The sequence below is a fragment of the Condylura cristata genome, unplaced genomic scaffold (genome assembly GCF_000260355.1).
Source record: "Condylura cristata isolate star-nosed mole 26May11 unplaced genomic scaffold, ConCri1.0 scaffold00020, whole genome shotgun sequence".
NCBI classification, from domain to species: domain Eukaryota; kingdom Metazoa; phylum Chordata; class Mammalia; order Eulipotyphla; family Talpidae; genus Condylura; species Condylura cristata.
The window spans coordinates 23453400-23475608 of NW_004567121.1; the positions used below are offsets into that span (position 1 = coordinate 23453400).

The 22209-nt window shown below is 34.4% G+C and overlaps 1 protein-coding gene across 1 annotated transcript in view; it reads right to left on the reverse strand.

Moving 5' to 3' along the window:
• The window catches only part of BIRC6 (baculoviral IAP repeat containing 6), a 176847-nt gene that overhangs the window by 125325 nt on the left and 29313 nt on the right, over positions 1–22209 (reverse strand). The window contains exons 4-10 of the mRNA XM_004686308.2: positions 18885–19078; positions 16600–16711; positions 14075–14157; positions 10636–10858; positions 10397–10557; positions 7208–7266; positions 1730–3124 (exon numbers count right to left, since the gene is read on the reverse strand). Of these exons, the coding sequence (XP_004686365.1) occupies positions 1730–3124; positions 7208–7266; positions 10397–10557; positions 10636–10858; positions 14075–14157; positions 16600–16711; positions 18885–19078 (2227 nt within the window). The remainder of the gene's footprint in view (positions 1–1729; positions 3125–7207; positions 7267–10396; positions 10558–10635; positions 10859–14074; positions 14158–16599; positions 16712–18884; positions 19079–22209) is intronic.

Genomic DNA, 22209 nt, shown 5'->3' on the forward strand with positions numbered 1-22209 from the left:
ATCCAAGCCCCGGAGGTGAGTCACAAGATGCAACAGACCTCTCCTGGCTTGACTGCTATTCTCCTCAGCAGTGTACTTCATTGATCTGCCTGTTCTGATCCCCAATCTGTCTCTGAGAGCATATCCCTTATAAAGTTGGTGATGACTAAACGAGTTAAAAAGAATTATAGTGTGGCCCTCCTGGTGGCGCAGCGGGTTAAAGCACAGCACTGAGAATCTAAAGCCCTGCATGAGTTCGATTCCCACCTGCATGAGTTCGATTCCCACATGCCCTGGAGGTCACCCACATGGCGTGGCAGACCTCTCCGTCCACTGCTCCCCTCAGCAGTGTACTTCGTCGATCTGCCTGTTCTGTACCCCACTCTGTCTCTGGTGAAACCTCTCATACCGCCCCTGAGCCTCTGGCCTGTACCCCAGTTCTGTATGCACAAATAAATAAATCTTTAAAAAAAAAAAAAAAGAATTATAGTGCTCACAACAACAAACTGGCACATACATAATCAATAAACTCAATATTCATTGATAACATGTAACAACTCTAATTCAAATTTTGTAAAAAACAGTTATTCTTCATTACTCACTTGTTAAATTAACCTAGTTAGCTTTTGATATTAGTTGAAGATTATTTTTCCCTTGTCATTTTACTCTATTACAAAGAAGGCAAACAGGAACAATTCAGGTCTCCATTATCCTCAACTAACCTCTTGAAATACTTTTTTAAAGATTTATGTGTTTATGCATACAGAACAGGAGTACTGGCCAGAGGTTCAGGGGCAGTAAAAGGATTCACCAGAGACAGAGTGGGGAGCAGAACAGGCAGACTGACAAAGACACTGTTGAGGGGAGCAACGGGCAAGACAAGAGGGGTCTGCTGTGCCCAGTCGGTCACTTTCCTGGCTGGGGGGCAAACTCATGCTGCAGTAGCTTCACAAAGCTGCGCTTTTAACCCGTTGCTCCACCAGGGAGGGCCCTCTTGAAATATTTTTAAGGACAAGAAAAACTCAGGTTAATTCCTACCAGATCTACAAATGGAATGTTTAACTTTTCTCAAACACAAAGCCTCTGCCAAGCACTGGTTATTAACCTATGCTTCAAATAGCTTCCAGCCCCAAGTTCCTGCTAACTTATCATTTGAACTACTCATTTGCTGGACACTACCAGTAATACCTCTCAAAAACTACATTTCTCACCTTAAAATGTGCATGAAAAAAAATAAGGGGAAAACTGCACACCATGTATGACTCTACACAGGCCTGAGATGTTGCAAAACTGATACCTTATGTTAAGACTAAACCAGATAAATTTATTTGGCAAAACTAATAATTACAGACTAAGTAGTTTCACTTAAAAAGGAAATAGTTTCTGTACCATAAACCTCACATATATTATTTCATTTAATTCTAACAAGTCTAGAAATAGGGTTCCTTTATCCTGTTTTATAAACAAAGAAACAGATTTGCGAAGCTTAAAGTATCTTGCCAAAGGCCACAAATTTGAGCCAATGCAGTTAGGACTCACAGAAGACAGCATTTTCTTGAGAATATTTTCTTATTGACAATTAGGGTCTTTAACTAGGGCAGCAGAAAAAGCTTTGAAAACAGTAAAAATATTAACCACTTCATAATATTAAAAAATTTCAACCTCATGAATCTAAAATTCACACACATACAAATGGATATCCACTAATTATAAAAGATTTCTAGAAAAAACAAGCAAACCAAAAGCTTACCTTTGGTGCATGCACACAGCCGGTCTGTGCCCGAGCAGTAAATAACAGAAACAAATGTGTCCTGTTCCTCAGTGCCCTCCTTTTTGGGAGGTTCCACTTTGGCCAAAATTTCAAAGTTTGAAAGATCTAGTATTTTTATATATCCTCCCTGAGTGGTTATTACCAAGTGTCCAAGAGTAGAAATATCCGACTTTTTTTCTCTCTCAATGCCATTCTTTGCAGTTAACTGCATTTCCTCAACAGGTTCCTCACCATCATCCTCTCGATTATCCAATATATCTGGTGGAAGTAAAATGAGCGAGGTAATTGTGTCCTGGGGATCTTTGATATGTTGGATTTTTATTGGCTCTTCTTCTAAAGTCACTATTCGCGTGGCATAATTCATTTTATAAAGTATTAAATATCCACCGCTAACATTTCTCTGCTCGGGTTGAATTATCAAAGGAGTCTGTACATCTGCTGGTGATTCATGTTGGATTACACTAATATTTGCACCATTCACTACCGAAAGATTTGATTCCAGCTCACCTTTCCGTCTATTACATAGTGCAGAGTTTAATTTATTTAAATTATTCAAGGCCTCTACTTGATTTATTGCACTCAAGGATTCAACAGGGCAAGTCCGCAGTCCTACCAACAAATGAATTCCATCAGCACAAGGAGTTATTGAGTCTACACAAAGATTCTCCTCCTCTGCAAACTTTGGCAGCCTCAAGCACTGTACCAAAGTCCCAGGCTTAGGAAACACAGAGTTCCACTTCTCAGAATCTGGAGAGGTAAGATTGGCTGCTGCATCTGCAAACTGCTGAATATAAGTCACAGGAGGGTCCTGTAACAACAATTGCTCCTGACTATCCAGCTCCATTTCAATAATCTGTGGAACCGTAAAACCATCATCATGCAAACTTTTGTTCATTATATTGTTCATCTGTGAAAAGATTTTTCCTGCTTTCTCATCAGATTCCTTGATGCTATAAAGAAGCAAAATGGGCAAAGTCCTCCTTACCAGAGGAGAATTTAATTCTGAATTGGTGCAGGATTCATTGTCAGTAGATCCTTGTTCTGATATACTTTCACCCTGAGTTCTGCTTAAACCATCCAGTGACCTGTGAGAATTACTACTAATGGGTGAGGTAGCAGGAGATTTATACGTCAATAAGCCTCCAGCTAACAAACATGGAAAGGGAATGTTGTGTTGCTCCTGGTGCTTTTCCTTTGTCTTTTCACTCTTAGAGTTTGTTAAGCAAGGATTTGCCCCAAGTTCTTCAAGATCCTTAACAGTATCTTCAAGTACATTTGCAACAATCTCCCACTGAAGTTTCTCTGGCTGCTGTAGAATGCTGAGTGCTGTTATATCAAGGCTCACTTCCATGGCTTCTTTCTGTGATGTATGTCCTTAGAAAAGAAATGATATTCATTAGAAATGGCCTTGTGGGGCCCTCCCTGTGGGGCAACAGGTTAAAAGCACAGCACTAGGAAACCATACACAGCCTCTTCAGCATGAGTTCAATTCCCAGCCAGGGAGGTGACCCACAGGGTGCAGGAGACCTCTCCTGACCCACCCACTGCTCCCCTCAGCAGTGTGTTTCAGTTGATCTGCCAGTTCTGCTCCCCACTCTGTCTCTGGTGAATCCTCTCACTGTGCCCCAGCCCCACGCCACACCTCTTGTGTATGACCCCATTCTTGTATGCATAAATAAATAAATCTTTTTTTAATGGCCTTGTGATATAAATCAAAATATAAAATTTTAATATTTTCATTTTCTTTTCCACTCATTTAATCAGAAGTAACATCATATTAACTGAAAACATTTAACATTAAAGGAAATTTAATCTGAGCCAAACTCACTCAGAAATCTGAGTGCCATCATCATTTCACTAATTTAGATAGGAAATGAAAAATGTACAGTAAGATTTTAACAAGCCATAAACCACAATGAACCCTGAGGATGCTCAGCCAACAAATTTTATATCAATGATTTTTTTTAACTATGGTAGGAAAACTGCATAGTAAAACCTATTTTCATCTTATGTATTTATTAAAACTAAATTAATATCCATGAATTACATATACTGACACATTTAAGACAATATTCAAAGTAAATGGCATGTGAGATATGATTTCTTATTTCAAAGATAAGATATTACAAAAGACATTATTACTCTACACACCACCAACTGTTTAGTTGACATCTTGGGAGTAGCATTTACCATGTATTTACCATACACTCTATTCCAAAAAGATTAACAAAAATTATAACTCACATATTCTGAAGTAAGGAAACTTGCCCATTTTATATATCAAATTTCTCAGACAAATAAAAATGTTTTATACCTTATCTTTAAGCAACCTGCAGTACAATATTCTTCAGATAATCATTTTAAGAAAGCCTTCTCTATTCTGCTTTCTTAGGTAGTCAGCCCCAAGTCAAGTATAGTCAAACTCCCTGAGGTTTTGCCTAAAAAGTGATATTAATCTCACTTTTTCTAAAACCAGTGAATTTAAATTAAATCCTCCCTGCACTCTCCTACCAAATGTTCTTCCCAACCTTCACATGAAGCTGTGAATCCTAAATTCTAAAATATGGCCAAGAGTTGGTTCTTCAGATATTCTTTAAAAAATTCTAAATAATTTTTTGCTGAGCTCACAGAGAAGTAATGACCAAAAGCACAGAGTTATAATCAAAGTCCAGAAATTACAACAGTTCCTACAGAAATTCAAAGACTCTATGAGTAACTATACTCCAAAACTTTTGATAATCTTGAAAAAAAGATACAAGCTTTTAAATCAGGAACAAAACACAAATGCCTACTTTCAGAACCTTGATTTAATTTAGTATTAGAATTCTTAGGCAGAGCAATGACAACAACAAAAACAGACTCAGCAAAATGGAAGAAACTGAAGGGGAAGTGAAAAGTAAAATAAATCAGAAAAATATCAGATTTCACCCATGTGTATAACAGAAAGACACAAAGCAAATAAATGGATAAAACTAAGTAAAAATAAACCAGTGGGCATTGTTAAGTGAAATGAAGTTACGAGAGGAAAAGTAGGTAGAAATGAGAAGGAAGAGAAGAGGTGGTGTATGGATAGTGGTGGTGTCAAGAATTTTTAATTTTTTTTCTTTAAAAAAACATTTAAAGAATACTTGCTATTCCAGACTAATTGTAAGTTTGGATAATGTATACAGTGCAAAAAACTGTGTCTTTTGTAGAGATGTAATGTTAGCTATGTCCTCTGACAGTAAAGAATAGCCACATTTTAACAATGGTCACTTTTTTCTTCCTTTTCCTTTTTTCCCTGGCTCAACTCTTTTAATTTATTATCAAAGAACAACATGAATGGAGTTGTACAAATCATTATTCAAACAAGCTATACACATGTACAATGGCAAGTAAGTAAGAGAACAGTCTTTGCAGTCTCTGAATATATACAGTAAGAAAAGATCAGTACTGTTGACATACAAACACTTCCAAAAATTTAAATTATAAATGGTTTAAAAACATACAAATATAGCCAGGCCCTCCCTGGTGGCGCAGCGGGTTAAAGCACAGCACTGAGAATCTAAAGCCGCTTCCGCATAAGTTCGAACCCCGCCTGCCCGGGAGGTGACCACATGGTGTGGCAGACCTCTCCTGACCCGCCCGCTGCTCCCCTCAGCAGTGTACTTTGTCGATCTGCCTGTTCTGTTCCCTGCTCTGTCTCTGGTGAAGCCTCTCACCGCCCCTAAGCCTCTGGCCTGTACCCCAGTTCTGTATAAAAAAAAAAAAAAAAAAACATACAAATATAGCCAAATGAAATACTGTTCTCGCCAGTTCATTTCCATATCAGACTTAGAAAGCACATCAGGTCTTTGGTTAGTAGGCATGATTTTAAAAGTCCTCAGTAACAGAGCTAAATATTAGGGCTTAGCTTTAGATTCCAAAGTGGATTAGGTTCTGTCATGCTTTTTGATAACTAGGATAGAGTATCAAAAGAACCTGGGAACAGGCAAATTATAAGGCAAGCCAATTTATATAGTAATTCTGACTCCAGATTTTTATTTTTGTGTATATGAGTGAATAGAGACAGACTGAGAACCAGGAACCTATCTCTAACAGAGCAAGAATAGAGGAAAAAAGTGGACTCTACTTATCATTTTAAAGCAGCCAAAAAACTTGTGGTTAATGAAGTTTTATATCTATTATAAATCTTACTTTTTTAATAAAACTTACATACTTTTTATTTAGTTATGTATACAATAACTGGGGTATATGCCAGAGATTGGGGTGTTTACCATAGGTAGGGGGTGAGAAGATGCATAGAGTGGGGTGCAGAACAGACAAATCCAGGCAAGACAGGAGCACCAGGTGAGACAGGAGAGTCTACTTACCATGTGGGTTAGCTCCCAGGCTGGTGACAGAACTCCTGCCACAGTGGCTGATGGCACAAGCTTAAAAGCTCTGAGACATTAACCCCTGAGTCACCACAGGGTGGCCCCAATGGTTCCTTTTTTAAAAAACACTGGCTACTTTCAAAGGTGGTAGGGTAGGCCTGACCTATTTTCATTTTAATCAAGCCCTAAAAATTTAAGTATTAACTTTACTGTTTTATATATTAAGAAAGCAACTATACTATATATTATTTGAATTCTGATACGATAAAACTATTTGAGATATACTGCTACTAAAACTTGACTATAAAATAACTGCATTAAAATATGAAGCACACTCTTTGGCATTATGCTTCCATAAAGCAGCATTCACTTGATACCCAAATGTTCATAGCTTTGTAACTTCAAAATTTATTCTCTGTTTTCTTTTGAGAGTAAAGAACCTTAATTTAAATGTTACCAACTTTAACGACAGAATATATTATGCAAATAAAATGGAACATTACAAAGTTTGAATTATCTGACATCTGACAAAGATTTAGAAACCTGTCTCTTTAATTCCATTGGTTCAAATATTTATCATTTTTTTTAAAGATTTATTTATTTATGTATACAGAACCGGGGTACAGGCCAGAGGTGCAGGGACGGTGAGAGGCTTCACCAGAAAGAGAGTACAGGCCAGAGGTGCAGGGACGGTGAGAGGCTTCACCAGAAACAGAGTGGGGAGCAGAATAGGCAGATAGAGGAAGTACACTGCTGAGGGCAGCAGCGGGCGGGTCAGGAGAGGTCTGCTGAGCCATGTGGTCACCTCCGGGGCAGGCGGGGATCAAACTCATGCGGAAGTGGCTTTAGCTTCTCAGTGCTGTGCTTTAACCCGCTGCGCCACCAGGGAGGGCCTCAAATATTTATCATTTAAAATTAAAGTATGGAACATCATATTCATACTACCACTTCAACATTTCTAATAAACAATGTTTCATTTTTTGTGTATATTAGTAAAAATTTAGTTACATTTAACTGAGAAAGTTAGAATTAAGTGTATTTAGCATTACTTAAAACTATAACAAATGTAACAATTTAAAAAACAGATTTTTTAACAACATACCTGTCACCGAATCTGATCTGGAATGCTCTTCACTGTCTGAATCCTCTAATAAATCATCACTTTAAAAAAATAAAAAAATAACTTGAATTTCAAGAAAACTGTACATGAGACAACAAAGAGAAAAGCACAATGTCACAAACAATGCTTTGAGTGTCTAATATGCACATCATACAAAACTACTGAAACTAGTTCAAATTATGCATAAGTAGTCTGATACCGTAAATGATTAACAATACTTACAATGAGTCATTATAAATCACTAAGTAACTGTATACATAAAATATGACATGAGAAGCTCCAAGAATCTGCAATAGAATTTGTAGGAAATTCAGAATTCTTAACTTGTAAATAGGCATAGTTTTGGTAAACAAAGGAATAAAAGAAAAATAAAGGGATAAAGAGAGAGATTCTAAGAAAATCAAACACAAACTTCGAGTAGTAAAATTTAATAGCTATTTTATTATTACTGAATTCATTTTATCAAAGAGGATAAAAACAATAACTCTACTTGTGTATGTGCACACATACATTTCATTTTGGTTTATGTTGGCTGTTGGTTTTAGAATGGCTGTTAAAACTCATGACAAACAAGAAAACTACTACAACTCAGAAATTAGGAGTCAAGATAACAAAATAATAATCCTTTATTCTCCCTTCTGATAGCCATTATATGGCCTGCCGCCTTCCTCTTTACATCCATCCTTTATCACTAGCAGATAAGAAAAAAGATATTTAACAGATCACTCTAGCATATTATTAGTCTGTATCTATACTCTAAAATTCTGATCTCAATTACAAAACTAAGAAGATGCACTGTACAGGAGAGATAATTTTCCCCTTTTGAATCAATGCATCTGCATTTAACATCTGAAATATTTAGTCATTTATGAGGTCATTTAAAAAGAAATGTTAAGTTGGCAATCTTAAAAATAATTAAAGCAAAGCTTGATATTTGGAGAGTGGGACACTAAGCCATTTTGGACAATGTTTGCTTTAGTTTTTTCAGGTGTCTAGTACCAACTAGTACTATTGTTTAAAATAACTAGAAGAACCTTACAAAAAGCTTAAGATCCACTGCTAATTAGCCTCAAGCTGCTCCTTCAGCCATGAATTCAATCCCTGGCCAGGGAGCCGATCCACATGGCACCAGACCTCTCCTGTCTTGTCTGCTGCTCCCCTCAGTGTATGTCAGCAGATCTGTCAGTTCTGTTCCACACTCTACCTCTGATTAATCCTCTTATCCCACACACACCTCTGGCCTACACCCCAATTCTTGTATGCCTAAGTAAAAATAAACCCTTAAAATATAAGTATTCAGTTCTTATTTAATAAATACTAGATTTACTGAACTTTTTACCTGATATAAAATCTTTTACAAATTAATAAGCATGCAAAATAAAAAGATACTATGAATTACTTTTTAACATATAGGTTATATGTACTTCTGAAACCTAGCCTTATTAATATTACAGGTTACCCACGGTTTTTGACTTATCAATACTATAAATAACTTCAATGTTAAACTCGAGAAATTTCTGGCAATTTGAAAGACATAACATACACATGAGACAAAATCTAAATTTATTAAAATTCTAATTCTTAAATGTTCTACCTCTTAGCTTCCTTCCACCATTCCAAATTAATCTTTCACACTGTATTTGGGAAAAGTGGTCCTTCTACTTTACATAGACAGTATGTTTCTGAGAAAAGCAGGAAGAGGGATTTATATCTCAACACCAGCACATTACCCCACATAATAGTTAATTATCAAAATAATGCAGACATGTTTACCTTAAATATCCACTTCACTTAGGGCTGTATGTTTACTGTCTGCGGCACATGTTTGCCCAAATACCTGTATATGTGTAATTTGAAAAGCAAACCTTCATCTGATTTTTGAACCCCAAGCTATAAAACTGTGAGACAACGTTCTAATTATAATCAGTGTGTGGGAACACACACTATTTTTTACTAACTTCTAAGAAATCACACAGATCAAGCATTCCTTACTTAGAGCCCCACTGGTAAATGTGGTCAAAAACAACAATATGTGCCACCTACTTTTTCAGCCAGCACTCACAGGGATTATTTATTATACTGAGAATGATCATGAAGCATGATTCTGTTTGTCACAGGGCCTCAACCATGTTCATTTGTCAACCAGCAATTAAAACATACTGTTATCAAGAGGAGTTAGAGATAATGTGTGAGTATTCCATAATTCCATTAATGAACTTCCATTACAATGTTTTATATTACTTCTTAATGAAAGTGCATTCCACCAAAGGGATCATGAAGTAAAATGGAAATTCATACTGTGGTATAGTATCACTCACACAAAACAACATAAAACATCTCTACATCCATCCCTCAGTATACCAGGGCTTGTCATCAGTTAAATATGCTCCATTTCATATTACAACCTTTAGAATCTTAATTAGAGAAGGCTATTGCTTGAGTGGTTTATAGAACCCTTCCTTCTGTCTGCTTGGGAATATTGCAAATGTTGCTGTGATCCCAGTGCAGTTCAAAGTATAACTACAGAGCTTCTTGGAAGGCAAGTGGGTAAAATGGAATTATACTTTGACTCTTTTACATCCACACAGATCAAAGACAGCCACAGAAGTAAAAAAAAAAAAAATTAAGAATGCTGAAAGGAGGAAAATCCAGAGCAATTTTACCAGAATGTTTCTAGAGTGGCAATCAGTGGGCCTCAACTACTGCCTACTGATGTACTATTTCACCTAACTAGGTCACCTGGCATATCCACAGGTTCACTACTTACTAACAATTCTATTAATTTGCAGTCCTAGTAGAATGGGGAGGGCAACAAACCACCTGGATCAACGACTCTATGAAGAGTTTAGTGTAAAGTAAAATTACAAGCCTTATGCAAGAATTTAATTTAATTATTTAGACTTTAAAGTTCAGTAAGGTAATTTCTAATTACCTTAGAAAATTTCTAATTTTCTAATTACATAGATTGAGATAGAAACTAAATTAAGTTTTACAGACTGGCATTTAAAAATGAAAATTTGTTTCAAGAATCATACAGCTCTTAGAGATTTCTGACCAGACATTAAATCTCTTGATCATTTTTTACTCTTTCATTAGAATTAAGAAAAATATAAAATTCAGTAAAAGAAAACATTTAACTTACATAAATATTACTAAGACAAATTTACATACCTATCTCCTTCCAGTTTTGGTATATCTGAGCAACTAGAAGAGTCTTCCAACCATGCTAATGTTGGTCTCCTTGATTCAACTGCTGAGCTTGGTTCTCCTGATAAAATAAGCTGTTGTACAATTGCTGGATCATACGCATTAATTTCAAACTTTAAATGCACCTAAACAAATGAAAAAAACTGTTAAGTCTAAAACTTTTTTCCCTCAATAACTATTATTTCTTCAAAATGAAAACATACCTTCATAAGTTTGGAAACATCCCATATACAGATCTTTCCCCGTTTTGTTGCAGCAGCTAGAAAATGAGGGCAGCTCCCTGACCCAAAACAAGATATTCTGTCAGTTCCATCCGTACAAGGAAATTGCGCGGGACTTGTTGCAAGAGTGACTGACAATGGCACGTTCTGTGTGTGCTCGCCTTTCACAAACGGGCAGTTTGGGGAATGTCTCTCATGTTCAGACCTTTACATGGATTAAGGAATGAAAAGTTTACTGAGTAACAAAGCTATGAAATTTGTACATTAAAACAAATCAATGACCATCTTTTCTTTAAAAACATGAAATTTTAGTATTTTTAAAAGATTCACAAAGTATTCAATTTAATCAAGATAATGTCCTACCACTCAGAATAATAGCAACAGCTATTCACTTTATTACAAATAAAATCAGTCTCAATGAAAAAATAAATAAATGCTACAAACTAATAGAACTGTTTAACATCCTCTGATATTTCTTCCCACTGGCTTCCTAAGACTTCAAATGAATAACCTTACTTCATTTTAAAATTCTCTATACAATAACATAGTGGCTCTAGTTAGTAATATGGCACTGCACATTTGAAATAATGCAAAGAGCATATATCCTAAATCTTAACACATACACACAAAAATGGCATTAATGGGCATAATTAATTAGATCATGATGCTTTCACAATGTGTGCATATATCAAAACATTAAATTATACACCTAAATTATACAATTTTACATATATGTAGTTTTTACATAGCAATAAAGCTAACAAATACATTCTCCACAAATATATGTACATGTGTATGTATACATCAGTGGCCACAACTTAAATGACATGTAGTAAACTCAGTAAATGTCATTCACATCACAAAACACTTTACTTCAAACCAAAAAGCAAAAAGATTTCTAGAGTATGGATTAAAAATGACACAATAAAAACAAAGAAATAATCCTTTTATCCATTACAGGACTGTTCTCAGAATTCTAAACAAAATCTCAAAGAACCTTAGGAAGATAATATTCACAGTCTCAAATGTGTACTATTCCTTTCAAATAAATACTTATTGACATTTATCTTTTTTGATTGCAGGTAGCCAATGGTAGTGATACCTGACTGGGAGAATATTAATATTATCACAATTAAAATACTGAATTAAAAATTATTTTAAAAAATAATTATTGAGCAAAAACAAAATACTATTTTAGTTCACAAGAAAATGCAAACATGTTTAATATAAGCAAAATAGTAGGACCTCAGAATAAAACTGGTATACTGACTTGAAAATTTTCTCATTGGAAAATCAATTTTAACATTTAAAAATTATTTGTCCAACTCCATGATTTTTTCAGTTATTCATTTACTTAACTTGCTAGCTTGAATTATGAGCTATTATTTGAAATGTCACAATAGTGCTACTAGAAAGGAAACTTCTTTTAAAAATCATTTTCAATTTTTCATGTAAATGGAAACTATTCTTATAAAACATATTGCTCGTTCGAATGTATGTATTTCTTTTTACATTGCACCTACAACTACCCGTATTCATATATGAATCCTGGACAATTTGCAATATGAAGCTATCTTACAGAAATGCTTTTACATGGCATCCACAAACACATGATATTTTGATTGGCTTCTCTCCCAATATGTCATCTCCGGGTAGCCACTATTATAAAAATAGTATTAAAACACAAAAATATTTTCATAAATTTACAAACACTTATACATAGAGAAAATGTAGGGGGGGTGGGGGGATCATATTTCAAGTAAACAGTATCATTGTGTGAGTTACTCTACAACAGCTTTGTTGATACAATAACAAAAATTACTGATGTTAATTAACAAAGTTAACTGTTCACTCCTTTTCAATGTTGGATAGTCAATTTTTTACTAATATACCACATTTTACTTGGCTATTCTCTCATGGTTAGCTGTTTAAGATGTTTCCAGTTTTTCATGGCTGTGACCATGTATTTTATGTTTCCATGCATATAAGAGCAATTAACTCCCTAGGGAAAATAAATAGAAGTTGAATTGCCAGACAATACAGAGTGCCCATTTATTTTCAAAAGAATTAAATCTCCCTTCAAAGCCTCCATCATCTCTCAACATCAAAATATGAGTGTCCCATCTCCTCCTGTTAGCTTCAGAAGGTGTCTGGGCTCAGTACCCTAGCCCCTTTAATTCCATTCCCTCTTATCCATTTTGAACACCCAGGCAAAAAAGTCCACCAAATGCTTGAGTTTGAAGAATCCTGAATCTTAGGACAAAAAGAGGTAGAATTCTTAATTACTTGATCACATGAAGAAAAGATAAACTTTGAAGAAAAGAAAACATGAATTTTGAACAGCCTTAGTTGGAAACCTGAATCAAAGCCATGTATGAAAATAGAAAAATATTTATGGGAAAAAAGTTATGAATAAAGCTATATTCTATAATATCATAGTACAACTTTTCAGGCACAGGTTAAATGACTTTTTGTTGACTAGGCTGAGAAATTAAAAATACACATTAAGATGTTTTCATAAAAAGATCATCTCAAAAAGAGACTAACTTCCAAATAGAATCTTAATCTAGAGGGGAAATTGTTCAAATTTAACTCTGTCTGCAGACTAATTTAACTTCAATTTTCATTCATATTGCCCACTGCAACCTGGAATCTACATGTACAGAGAGGCTTTAACAAGTCCACTCCATAAACCAACATTCAGAAACCTGTACTTAATTTTAGTACAGAATAGACAATATATTTTACAACCAAATCATGGCATATTATCAACTTCCTCTAAGAAACAGAAATGATAACACCTCGTAGAACTAAGGTAGGAACTAAATGAGTTAAAAATAAAGTGCTCTGGATGGTACCTAGTAAAGAGTATCATAAAACTACTTCCTACTAAACTATTTCTATTAATGACTTCAGAATAGTTATTTCTAACAGTAAGATTTAATACATAATGCTTAATAATAATACTTAATACATGATCTCCAGTGTTTAACTAGGTTCTATACTACAATGCACCAAAATTTAAAATCACCACAGATGCCTTAAAATTACTTCAAAATTAGAAATGTAAATTATAAATTCCTCCTTCATGAATTGTTTGATATCCACTCCCTTAAACAGGTCCAGACTCAACTACATAAATTAATCATGGTATTTTAATGTCTTTCACCACAGTCTTCTGGTTTTTAGTCAAAGCCTGGTTCTAATCTTTGGTATTCTGCCCATACATAGCTTTGGGGGAAGGAGGGACCCAAGACCTTAGTACTAGATATTATGTACCAAGTGACTGACACAGAATAATCCATTTAATATTTATGACAAAAGAACAAGATTATTATTATATCTAGATCAGAAAAGTAAAATTCAGAAGCACATTTATAGGATTAACTTAGTCTACTATGTCAGAAAAACAAAGACTTACCAAGGTTCATCAGTAGGCTCCCAACAAACGAGACATACACTACAGGTAAAACACATGGCTCTATCATCTCCGGATGAGGCAGGCTATAATTTTATAAAAAAGAAAAGTTTCATCAATACTAAAATAGCTACTAAAATAGCTTTTTAATAAAAGCTCGTCTTAAAACATTAATTATCTCCATATTGAGAAAAAGAAATTGGCCTATGTTTTTCTAAGTTCCAAGAATACACTGAATAACCAAAGGCTTATAAATTTGATTTGGAAAATCATATTTCATAGGAAATGAGTGTAAATCAAACACAGATGCACATATATATTCATCTCTGATCTAGCATCTTCAAATCTCATTACCATAAGAACTTGAAACAATATAAGGAAAAGATCTAACTTTTCAGTTCTTAACTAAGAACTAAATTCCATACAATTTGACAAGTAAAAAAACAAAGGCAAACAGTGAGCCTTACTCATGTAACATTCTTTAAGATATACAAGACAGGCCCCTCCTTGGTGGCACAATGGGTTAAAAGCACAGCACTATGAAGCTATCCTGCCACTGAAGCATGAGTTCAATTCCCGACCAGGGAGGTATAGCAGACATGGTATAGCAGACTTCAGCACATCTGCCTGTTCTGCTTCCACTCTGTCTCTGGTGAATCCTCTCAGCCCTCCATACCTCTATCTGTACCCCAGTTCTATATGCATAAATAAATACATCTTTAAAAAAAAAAAGATATACAGGACAAAGTATTATATATTTTTACATAGGTATGTACAAATATATACAAAATACCTAAAATGAAATATCTCTCTGAAAATTTAGTATTTTTGAGCACTTATTCCATTAAGCAATTATGTCTACAGATAGTACTAGTATTTTAGAAGATTAAGACTAATCAGTACTAACATAAGCAGAAGATTTTAGAAAACCTATGATTAGATGTCCTGGCAAGGTCAGAATACAGTAACTCAACATAAAAAAAAAAGCATCACTTACAAAGGTCATTTTGAAAATAAAACCAAGTAAGAAGATAAAGAAAAAATATCAACAGCACATATTTAATCATTAATTTAGGGAAATAATTTCAGTATTTCTAGTACTAGCCAGTCTCCAAATTAATCTACCTTTAAACTTGGTATCTGACCAAAACTTTTTATGAAATATTCATATATATATCTGATGTCTCTCTCCTCACTAACACATTTTTCATTCTCCCCTCCTAATACTTCAAGATAACTTAGAACTTTATATTCTTCACGACAGTTTAATAACTTTCAAAAGTTTAGCTGAATTCTTATATTGGCATGTTTTATGTAAACATAAAATTATTAATCTCTTAGATTCTTTAGTAGTGGTAAAACAGGGGTTAAGTCAGTCTGCAGTTCTCAGTGAGTTTCTTTTAATTAACATACTATGTATATCTAAATGCACTTGTCTTAATTTCCCTCTCTAACTCAGTGACACTCTCCATAAAGTGTCATCATGTCTTTTTGTCACACTCATCATATATATACTCCCTTTTCTTTCCCCAAATAAATATATATTATTCATGAATTTCTGTTTAATTTCTTTTTTTAAAGGATTTATTTATTTATGCATACAAGAACTGGGGTATAGGCCAGAGATGTGGGGGGTGAGAGGATTCACCAGAGACAGAATGGGGAGCTGAACGGGCAGATTGACTGAAATACACTACTGAGGCTTCAGATATCTTCATTATGCTGTGCTTTAACCCTTTGTGCCACTAGGGAAGGTCCTCTGTATAATTTCTTAATCAGTTAGATCCTCAAAACATTTGTATTCAAATTGCAATGCTCCAGTGCTGCTTCTCAGAAGAGTTGCCCAGCATATAGGGAATTTATAGCCCAATTAAAATTAAAATTTCAGGGGCCTCCCTGATGGTGTAAAAGCCGTCCATTGCCATTGGCGTATCAGTTCGATTCCCCAGCCAGGGAGCTGACCCAAATAGCATGGCAGACCTCTCGTGTCTCACCCACTGCTCCTCTCAGCATTGTATTTCAATAGATAAAAAATTGTTATGTTCCCCACTCTTTCTCTGGTGGATCCTCTCACCTCCTGCATTTCTGGCCTGTATCCCAGTTATTGTATGCATAAATAAATCTTTCAATAAATAAAATTAAATTTTAAGGAGTAATTACTACCTGTTGTAAAGGTCAAAAAGAAAAAAATATCAACACACTTCCAAAGAAAATACTTTTCAAAATGAAAATCTGGAGATTATTGCCTATTTGATGATTTTAATAAATAGACAATCTGAAGGAAAACAGTTATGAAGCATTAATTCAGTTAATGACTTTTAACAATATTTTCTCCTTTTCATAAACAACACACACACAAAAAATCCAGTCAATATTATGATCAAAATAAGAAAAAGCAAAACTCACATGCAGGCATGCACACAAACATATAGAAGAATGCATAAAATATTTCTGAAAAAATATTAAAATGATTTTATTGAAGCTACAAAAGAATGTTGAAAAGCAATTTTTTTTTTATAATCTTTTACCTGATGATAAAACCCAGCTTGAGCCATAGGATCTGGTTGTGCCCATCTATAGCCCACATGAGGCCATGAGGTAAATGTCTCCCGTCTGTTAGCTTCACTATACATCAGTGATCTAAAAGGAAATGTATATATTATATAATCAAAGTTATTCATCTAACTATATGAAATTCCTATTTAACACTGATGAAAAAATTTTGCTGAATTATCAATAGAAACTGGAAATTTCCTAATCATCAAGTTCAAATGTGTTTTAAAGTAAAAATAGTGACTTTTAGGAATTTCCCTTAAATAAGATAGGGAAAAAAAGATACCTGGTTACAGTTGATAAACAGTAACAGGAGTAGATTAAACTCACCAATATGGCACAATTACCAAGAAAAGAAATCAAATCTGAAGAGGCAGAAAATTTCTTGTTTTCTTCATGTGCCAAGTTTTGCATAACTGGATAAATCCACAACAAAAGATACACACTGGCTTTATCGCAATCACACTGATAAAGCATTTTCTAGTTTAATTTTTTTCTAATCAACAAAATCTTATCAAGAATAGTTTACTCTCCATGCAATTATCAAAAAAGTAAATTTTCATTTGCTTTTATATTATATTAATTTAATCACAGTGAACATGTACCCAGTAGAACACTTTTTAAAATGACACCTAAGTTGGATTAAATCTAAATGGTTTCAAATGAAAAAGGACTTGTCGATAAACACAAACGTACAACTTCAAAATGACAGCTAAAGTGGTAAAGGTCTTCAAAAATATTTCAGAAAAAGACTGTTCTTTAAATTCTTCCCTTAAGTAAGTACATGATTTCATCTAATACCACAAGGGAACTAAGTTTAACTCACAATTATTTCTGATTTGGAAAAACAAAGTATTGGGTATAGAAAATTCTTATCACTTGTAGGTGTCTTCAGGATCTTTCTCATCACAGAACAGAAAGACCCCCACACACACACACTTAAATTACCAAAATAGTAACAGCATTAGAAGACCCTCATTCAAACTGTCTGAAGGTGGTTGCTAATGAAACAAACACTACAGACTACATCAAAATTAACATCTTGAGACATTCTAGCATCTCCCAAAGCACTGAATATTCTAGCCATTTCCTAAAAGAAAGCATTTACCAGAGCACTGAATTATTTCTTTACAAAACCCTGCTGCTGTTTGCAAAGAAAATAGCTATGAAGGGCTGTTTTATAGTCCCCAAATAGGTTTAACTCTGTCAAGAAACAGTTACTCTCATTACAGTCTTCCCCCCCCCCAGACATATTCCAAAGACTATCTCGATGATGGCCATAACACAATCACCTGATAGCTATTCACATTAAAAATAAGTCTCTATATTTGTCCCAAAAGTTAGATAAGAATTATTACTATGTAAATTCTTCCAAAATATTAACACAACCAAGAGTAGTTATTTAAAACTAAAAAAAAATCATCTCTTTGAAAAGCCTAACTGACTAAACAGTCAATTTACCAAGAGATAAACTTATATAAGTCCCTTATTTAAGATAATAAAAGTTACTGAGAACACACTCAGTAGCATCTTCACTAAACACCATGTACTAATGAAAATATACTTCAGCAAAAAAGCAGAAAATTTAAATGTAGACAATAAAAATGTAAAATATTACAGCAGAAAACAAATGTAGACAAGTTATATAAACTATTAAACTTAATATTTCTGTCTAACATTTCCAAATTTAAGTTAGTTTTAATAAAAATCTAATAAATACATTGTTCTTAAATATACTCTACTGGCATCTTAACTAGTTTGACACAAAGAAGATGATGTTTGAGGTATCAATTTTTGTAGTACTCTGCTTAAATCCAAGACAGGCAGCATAAAAATACTAATTCAAAATAGAATAAACTGCTTTTTTTCACTTTTTTAATTAATAAATAAGACGGTTCTTATACACAGATTCTGGGACTTTTTTTCATTTATAAAAATTGTATATAGGCAAAATAATTTTTAAGTGTAAAAATTATATTTTTTGGTTGACCAACATTTACTAAGCAAGTACTAAATTGGAATTTTCAAGGTATAGCTGTATGATTCCTATAAATACCTTCAGGGTACACACAGAAACTGTTTAATAATAACAATTTAAGTAGTAATTTACTTGAATTCAGTATTTTAATAAAAACAGTAATCTGAAGTTTTCAAAAATATTTTGAACTTTTTCAATCAAATTTTAGAGTTATTCCTAGTTAATCCAAAGGAGTAATCAATACAATCTTACTGCCATCTCTCCATACAAGCAAGGGCATACCTGTCCACAGAACGGCCTGGCCCCACTCCAAGTTCCGGACGTGCACTAGGTAAGAGGTAAGACAATCTGTCCATCACAGAGGACGCCACAGGTAAGGCAGCAACATTTTGATTTATTTTCTTGAGTTCATTAACAATGGCACTGGCAATGGACTTCAACACATGATGAGGAAGATGAAATGTAACTGTGGCCCACTGAAAGAAAATGGGAGTATAAAGGAAAACATACACAGACATTTTAGTCAAAACCTTAACTTACAGATTATGAAGTAACTATTTCCCTATAAACTAATTTGTGCTGAAATTTCAACTGGCAGCAGTAACATTAAGAGGAAAAACGTAGAGACCTTTTATCTTAAAAAAAAAAAATTATCAGTCTCAAGTAAAATTAAATTCATTAATTCATCATTTAAAGCAAGAATGTACAACTCTCTGAAAAGTAAATCCTCTATAAAATCAACTAAAAATACAGTTTAGAACAAGATGGAAGCACATCTTATATAGACAATCCACAATTAAGAGAACTAAAACCACTTGTGATTTTTCATATTCTTCCAACACATACAGTATAAATTATAAACTAGTCATTCAAGTATCCCCATTCACAAAAATATAGTCATACAATTTACTGCTCTAAGGTGTATGAGGCTATTCTTCAGCTTAACAGATGCTTATGCATTTACTGTTGTCATTAACATCCAGCAATACTGACTAAAATGATAGTCCTTCTAGTCACAAAAACTTGACTTTCAGGCCCACCACTGACTATGCAACCCTGGTCAAATTGACCTCGGCTTCCTGGTCTACAAAGAGACAAAAGCTACCATTAATACATCATAAAAATTCAAGTTGGGGTTAGCAGTGTTTAATGGAGTAAGCATTTAAGAAATATCAAACATAATTATTTAATATTAAAGTAATCGCTTAAATTAGAATGTAAAAATACTATCAATCTCCAAAAAAAATAAGTTCATAAAGTAATTTAACTTTTTATCTTGTCCCTGCTCACCTATGAATGTGGTTTTCCATTGTCTAGTATAGTCCAAGCATATTAAATTATTATTTACCTATGTAACTGAAAAAATTATATCAAGAAACAGGACTTGAGTTGCTAAAGAGCACTTTATTTTTATTTGTAACACAAACCCATTCATAGATCCAGACCCTCTGTGAAAGAAAGGATCCTTATAACAATGCCCCAATCACACTGTAAATCATACTCCTAAAAGGAATCTACAAGCATTCACTGTAGTAACTGTACCGGGGAACAAAAGTATTGTGATCTTTCAAGCATTACAAGACAGTAGAATTGAGCAAACCTAAAACATCACTATGGTACACTAGTGAAGAGGGGGACTTAAAACTGTCAAGTGATCAATGGGATTTTGGCCAAAAGCTATCTTGGCGATCTCTGTGGGTCCAAGGATTCATGGTATAGTTATTTCTGCAGCTCCCAAATGCACAGTTAGAAAAGATACAGAGTAGGCAATTAGAAAAATTACTGCACTGGCTCTCTGATCTTCTCTGAAGTCTTGAAGTTAAAAAGGCTAAGTAGAAAAGCTAATACAACTTTCATTCTCAGCCAGAATACAAACCAAAGCAACACCCATTCCTGAGGAAATTTCTGAAATAAATGCCCCAGTGAGAGACCTGAAGTATACAAGAATATTCAAACCATCTCATCTCCATTTAACTGGACTGTCTGGCTTAAGATTAATACAAATGAATCTTGAAGCATGACTATGCACTGTAAACTATTGATGGTGACTTTAAATGCAGCTGCCCTTCCAGATGAGGTATCTTGAAAGAAGCAAATCAACAAATCCCTTTATACCTGGCCAGCAGTTACAGTTCTATCATTTTTTTTTAACTAATTTTTAAAGACTATCCAAAAGTAAGCTACTTTTATCTTTTAACACAGTAAACCAGTCTTATCTTTTACCCTGGGACCATCTACTGCTTTCTTCATTATAATCTAGTCCGCTGAAATCCTGATCAACCTAACATCCTACAGATCACTATGGTGGTCCACTACATTGTTAACATCACATTGATTAAGCCAGATAAGGAGGAAGAAGCAAGGAATTTGAATGCATTAAGTATGCATCCGCAAGCCAGAGATTATCAAAAATAACCTCCAGAAAACTAAGTGTACTCCAACATCTGTGAGGTTTCTGGAAGCATAGTTGTTGGCACGTGTCAGGATATTCCCTCCACATGAAAGACAAGTTGCCACAACTTCTAGAAACTAGCACTGAAAAAGTGGGAGTCTCAGTGAACCTAACTGGATTTGGATCCCCAAATTCAGCATATTTGGTTGTGCTGCTCTAATTCAATTATCAAATAATACACAATCCAGGCTAAACCACTAGATGCTCTGCCACCTGTACCCTTTGAGCTGTACCTTTTGAGCACATTCAATAATTCTCTAAGTTATCTTCAGAAATAAAGATTCCCTAAGGCATCTCTGGCAAACCAAGTTGTGATGTTCACAAAGTAGAATGCGAGGGTCTTGCAACAAGGCCAGGCCATCTTCTATAAATAAATATCCTCCTTTTGAGAAATAGCTTCTGGCTTCTTACTAGCTCCTGACATAGATTATTAATATATACCTATAAGACAAATGTCTATGCAGTCAGAACTGTCCATTATAATCTAGTTGTTATGTGACACTCCACAACATAATAATGAAGCACCCTTCAGTAAGTGATTTGTAAGAGATCAATCTTGAAAAAGTTCAAAAGGTATGTTTTAGACAAACTAGGTAATAAGCAAGCAACTCAGATTTCAACAATATCTACTTTAATGTCTCCTCATTTCATATTAATAGGTTTACAGGAACTCCTTATGATGAGAACACTGAGGAAGAAAACTCTTGGCTATATTTACACATGGCTGTGCATACTAGACTAGTAACACCACAAGATGAAAGGCTGCAGCATCACAGTCCCAATTTAAGGTAGAAATAAATCTCAAAGGGCATAACTTCAAGCAGTATACTTGGTTGTTCTCTGTCTGAAATGAGAACTGGCCATAAATAAATATTTTTACTGATTAAAGAACAGCAACTAATGTTCTGACTGGTCCAACTTTGGAAAGAACAGGATTTAGAAGACTAACATTTAAGTCAAGGATACAGGTGTATGGAAAGCCCTCTCAACATTAAGTGTGAAATATTTGTGAAAATATTTGTCATCAAAAGGAATTCATTCCATGCAAACTAGTACAACCACTATGGAAAACTGTCTGGAGGTTCCTCAAACTGCTAAAAAGGAGCTTCCCTACAACCCAGCAATCCCACTCCTAGGTATCTACCCAAAAGACAC